The 5,493-nt window shown below is 45.5% G+C and overlaps 1 protein-coding gene across 1 annotated transcript in view; it reads left to right on the plus strand.

The window, feature by feature from the left end:
• The window catches only part of SOX3 (SRY-box 3), a 1,542-nt gene extending 1,375 nt beyond the window's left edge, over positions 1-167 (plus strand). Inside the window, 1 exon segment of the mRNA XM_006082309.2 lies at positions 4-167. Coding sequence (XP_006082371.1) covers positions 4-167 — 164 coding nt within the window.
• Positions 168-5,493: the final 5,326 nt, after the last annotated feature.

Below are 5,493 nucleotides of genomic sequence, written 5' to 3' on the forward strand. Positions count from 1 at the left end.
CGTGCCTCGGAGACCTGCGCGACATGATAAGCATGTACCTGCCACCCGGCGGGGACGCGGCTGACGCTGCTTCGCCGCTGCCAGGCGGCCGCCTGCACACCGTACACCAGCACTACCAGGGCGCGGGGACTGCCGTCAACGGAACCGTGCCGCTGACCCACATCTGAGCGCCGCCCTGCGCTCGCCGACCCTGCACCCCCACCCCACCCCGCACCCCCCGAGTTGGGACGCCTTGTTGTTTAGCTTTGCTTGCCTGGGTCTGTTGCCTTGTACCTGTGAAGGGGAGGACAGAAAGTTTTGCCATAGCTGTCCGGTTTTGTACAAAAGCAAAAGAAGTCCGGAGCAGCTAAGCTAGGACTTTCTAGAGCTCGACTGTCCTTTCCTCCCCTTTTGTAGGCTGGAATCGCTGTGATGTTCGCAAAGAAAAAGCAGCCCCCACCTCATCCTCCGGGGTTCCCGGGTTTTCCGGTTGCATTTGAAAATGTTGTCTCCTTAGTTTGCTGTTAGTCTTGGAGTGAGTGAGTGGGAGAAACTGTACTCGTACTCGCGGGTGAAGCTGACCTGAAACCTGCAACCTCCCCTCCTCCAGTCGCGTTGCATCCGTTTTTCTCATGGGTTTTGGGGGGCTGACCACGCGGAGGGGCGCGGCAGCTAAATCCAATGTTAATTTATAGCCAGGTGTGCGTGTGTCTCCCGCATCGCAGTCCTTGGCCACAGCACAGCTTGTCCAGTCCGCATTTAGTTTGTTGCGTTGTGATTTCTGCCGTGATCAATATTTGATACTTTGTCGCGATAATGTTTTCAGATTTCGTTTGTGTTGTGGGGAAGGGGCTATTTTGTTTCATGTTTTTCAAGGGTTTACTCTTAATTCTTAAACGAGAGATCAATAAATTTTATAACCAACATAATGGAGTCCTGACAATTTTGTGAGCCTGAAACTTTAGGTGCGGGGTGGATATTACAACCGTGGTCCTGTCCTGGGGGTGGGAGGCACCTGGGGGACGATGAGTGATCTGAAGTGGTTTATTTTTTAACTACTGGTAAACCAAAACACAGCGGCTGCCAATATTTTCAACTGAAACTCTGAGGAGAAAGTAGTTTGTCTAAAGCGAACCTCCCGCGGCCACGCACTTGTTGATAGCTCTGAGAGGCCAATGGAACCAGCAAAAAAAGGGGTACCTTTACCTTTGTGCACTGGGGCGGGAAGACACTAGAGCCAAGCTGAAAACGAAAACCCTTCAGAAATCTCAATTATCTTATTAGAAATAGATTACAGGAATCCCTATGAGGAAATAAATATATTTCAACCGTGGTGGCAGAAGCTGGAGAACCAGCATTCAAAGAACATAAGGTTTGGTTTTTCAAAGTGCATGTTAGATCTCTCAAAAAAAAAAAAAAAAACGACCTAAAGGATCTCTAAAACTCTGAATGGCTTTTTCTTTTTGACTTGTCAACCCAGTCCACATACTTATTTTCTAAAAGAGGCTCCCTCTCATTCCAAACCTGGAGCCCACTTTCTACTCCTCCCCCACCGACTTCCCCCAATCCCTGACCCTTGGCCATGCCGCTGTGTCCCCTGAAAGCCCTTTCGTTTCGCTCTGGCCACACGGCCCCAGTGTATCTGTATGGAGTCTAGGAAGAAAACAAATAGAACCAGTGTTTTTTTACTGCCTTCTCAGCTGTTTGAGGTGATTTCCTTAATCCCTTTAATCCTGTTACTTCGCTATCCCAATATAACTAAACTAGGACTTTCCAATAAGCTTGGCCTGGTGCACTGTTTCTAACCTCATCTATTTCTGGCCACAGGTTTGTTTGCTTGAGGTCTGCTGGGAATCTGGGCGACAGAATCTCCCGTAAATTGGTTCGAATTCCACATTTTCAACCGGCTTCTTTGTGCGGGCCAGCCTTTCACCTGCTGGCTGGGGCGGGTTTCAGGGGGAGGGGTAGGGGCTTTCAACAACTTCAGGGGTCGTTCCAGCTTTTTACACATCACTGAGGATCCTGAAGACCAAGCTTACTATGCCTCTACGAGAGAAGTCCGAAGTCTGGTCTCCCAGGAAAAGTAGCGCCATCCCTCCTCAGAGGACACTGGCACCTTCTTCCCCTCACCTATAGCACCCCACCTCACACTGTGCAGCAAGGGGTGGGAGGGCTCCTGTCGGTGAATTACAGATTACAGCCCATTGCCCTCCACCCCAAAGCTCCTTCCTGGCCTGCTGTGTCCCTGCTGAGCTCAGGCAAGGCCTCTGCTCTACTCCCTCTTTTCCCACAGACCTCGGTCCCTCCAGGCTGGTCTGTGCTGCCTAGATTGGAGCTAACTGAACAGACTGTCAGGATGCTGAGCCTCAACCTCCTCCCGGTATTCCAGTGTCCCAGGGTCTGGAGGAAACTCTCTTGTCATATTCACTCCCCTATTCATCTTTCACAGTGTTTGGGTCTCAATAAAGTACCTGTTTGTAGGTTACTCTGGGTTCAAATTTCTAGCAATTGTGGACACAAGTTTGGTTTGAAATGACTCCAGGAAAGGGAGGGTGAAAACAAGCAATTCCGACCCACTGAGGGGGCGGTGGCAACCGGGGATAAACTGACACTGCTTCTTTGGAAGAGTCCATTGTGTGGTTGCCTTCTTAGAAGTGCCAGGGTCACCCTTTCAGCGGTCTCACATACTGCTCACTCCCTCTCTAAACATCCATGGCTTTGTGCTCCACTTTGTCTGATTTCCAAATTGTCTGTAAGAGAAAAGATTTCATCAATCAGCACATTTGGAGGATTTAAATATAGATGAAAGACAATTTTTCAAAAAAACTTTAGCAATCGGGAAGGGAAATGAACTGAACTGGGGTGAAACTTCTATCCTCTAGGCCTGAGTTTTCAAACCAGAGCACGTGCGTGCACACACACACACACACTTCTTTACACACCTCTACCAGGACAACTGAACTGCTCCTTAATCTGTTTTACAGATTGGGGTTCTTGTAAGGTTTTTAATTTGAAATAAGGGTTCTGCTGCTTAAGTATCAACAATAACAAAATCTGGTCACACCCAAACACTCCTCTCCCTTGTTGTACATATGAAGAAACTGGCCCCTAAGAAAAAAAAATGGCAATGCTCAAGGTTACTTAGCTGGTTCTATGGCAGCACAGGCATGGAGGGCTTTCTGCTGCACCACAAGACGAAGAGAAATGGATGAAATCCAGTCTTAGTTGCCTCTCAAGCTCACAATCCCGCAGGTCTCTGAAGAAAAGAGATAATTCCTAACACAGACACCTAGTAGCCACCGCTCGGTGAACAATGAAGTGAGGTGGGGAGCATAGGGTCTTACAGAGTGGAAAACACCAGCCCCTATCTTTTATCTTTCCACTAACAGGAGCAGAGTTACCGTTTGGTGGGAATTATCCTACATAGAGATTTTCTTTCCTGTCAGGTCTACACAACTCCCCTTACTAATCCCCCTTCTAGATATTCAGAGGGGGAGAGGCCACCCAAAATGAAGGAAGAGATTTATAAACAAAGACTCATCACAGACCTCTCTATAATGGTAAAAGTTACACACAACCCAAATAGGAAAACATTATGCAAAATATTGTTTTCAAAAAAGACTACTTTGCAGATTAAAAATTGTGTGTGGAGAGATTTTAATGACATAGGGAAATGCTTAAACCACAAAGTGAAAAGAGTGAGATACACAAAAGTATATTCAGTATGTATGACCTATTTAAAAATAAGTAGGTATGACTAAAAACTATGCAAAAATTCAGGGTAGTATTATGAATACTGGTTAGTCTTCCTTATATATTCTTGTACTTTTCAATTTTCTCTGATAAGATTATATTTCTGTTATCACCAGAAAAGGCGTTTAAAAAATATATTCCCTCCCTATCACAAAGACAGAAAAATGTGTCTCCTTGTGAAAGAAAAGTTCCAGCTTTCCCTTCATTTGTTTTGGGGCAAGGGGGGAGCAGGGAGCCACGGGAGCAGTAATCCTTCAGCTTTCCTCAGCCTGGACAGTGAACGCAAGTAGGACAAGCACAGTAGAGTAACACCAGTCTCTTCGGCCAAGTGCCCTCTTCAGCAAGCAGGAGCAGGGGCAGATTAGTGAGGGCTCCATCATTCTTCAGACCCACTCACTGAAGAAAAAGACGTCTTTAGGAGCCAAGATCAACAGCGGGAAGCAGTGGCCACTGAGGACCCAGAAGGCACATACTAGTAAACCCAGGGGCTTGAGTAACCCTCATTGCCCTTTTGGGATGAGGAGGGGAGAACAAGCCCAAGGGTCTGGTCCCAGGACAGGAGGAGGAGGGGCTAGGTGAGCACCCACCACCAGCTGAATGAAACATAATATGCTATGTCTCTTCTCCCCATCATCACCATCATCACCATCATCACCATCCTCAGCCTTTTCTGCTGGACCACTACCATGGCTTCCTACCTGCTCCCCACCAACTATTCTTCCTATAGCGTTCCCTCTACTTTGCAAACATAAAACCTATCATTGTTACTTCCCTTCTTATTAACCTTGTAGCGGCTACTTTTGATTGCTCTTGGGAAAATCTCCCAACTGCTCCAAAGCTGTGCTTGATCCAGCTCCTCCCATCTCTCTGGGCTCAACTCCTTGCACTTTTACTCTTCCTTATCTCAACACCAGCAAGAATTTATTTGGTAAGTGTTTGCTATATATGTTATGGTTCCTAAGGTTTCATATCTAAATACAATTTAAAGTTCAGTAATTGTCTCAAATAAAGATTATTTTGCACAGTACATGTCTTAGTTTACATCAGCGGAATTTCCCCAGATCCACGCATCAAACACAGATTTCCTGACAATTAATAAAATTTATTATAAAAAATACATTGTTTCTTTCTTGCCTCAAGGTTTTTGAATTTGTTGTTCCCTTTTCTTGGATTGTTCTTTCCCAAGCTCTTCCCAACAAATACTTCAGTGTCTTCCTGAAGATCTCAGTTCAAGCGTCACTTGGGGGAAGTCTTCCATGATGCCCACCGTCAGAATAGGACAAATCTCCTTATAATAAGCTCTCACAGCACTGGGTACCCTTTCACAACACTGATCTCAGTGGTCAGTTTACTTATGTGGTTCTGCCTATTGTTGGCCTCTCATCTAGTACTGTGAGTTCCATAAGGACAAAGTCTGTGTCTGATTATTTCAGCAATACTTATTCCATATTAGGTTCTCAAAAATATGCAACCACAATATTTTCAGAGCTGAGCATAGTTTCAGGCACAAAACCATTATGTAGTATGTATTAGTTGTGATGGTCCCCTTTCTTAGCAACATCTGATGATTCTTCAGGGAGGAGCTAATGCTCTCTGGTCAGATTTTGTAATTCCCATCATCACAAGCAATGTTTCTCTTGTTAGAAAGCAAGCAAAATAAAACATCACAATTAAAAAGGAACAAACCATATGACATCACAAGCAAAAACACAACATTTAAAAATAGACAAATAGGACTTTGTCAAAATTAGACTTTTTTGC

The sequence above is a fragment of the Myotis lucifugus genome, unplaced genomic scaffold (assembly GCF_000147115.1).
Source record: "Myotis lucifugus unplaced genomic scaffold, Myoluc2.0 scaffold_2, whole genome shotgun sequence".
NCBI classification, from domain to species: domain Eukaryota; kingdom Metazoa; phylum Chordata; class Mammalia; order Chiroptera; family Vespertilionidae; genus Myotis; species Myotis lucifugus.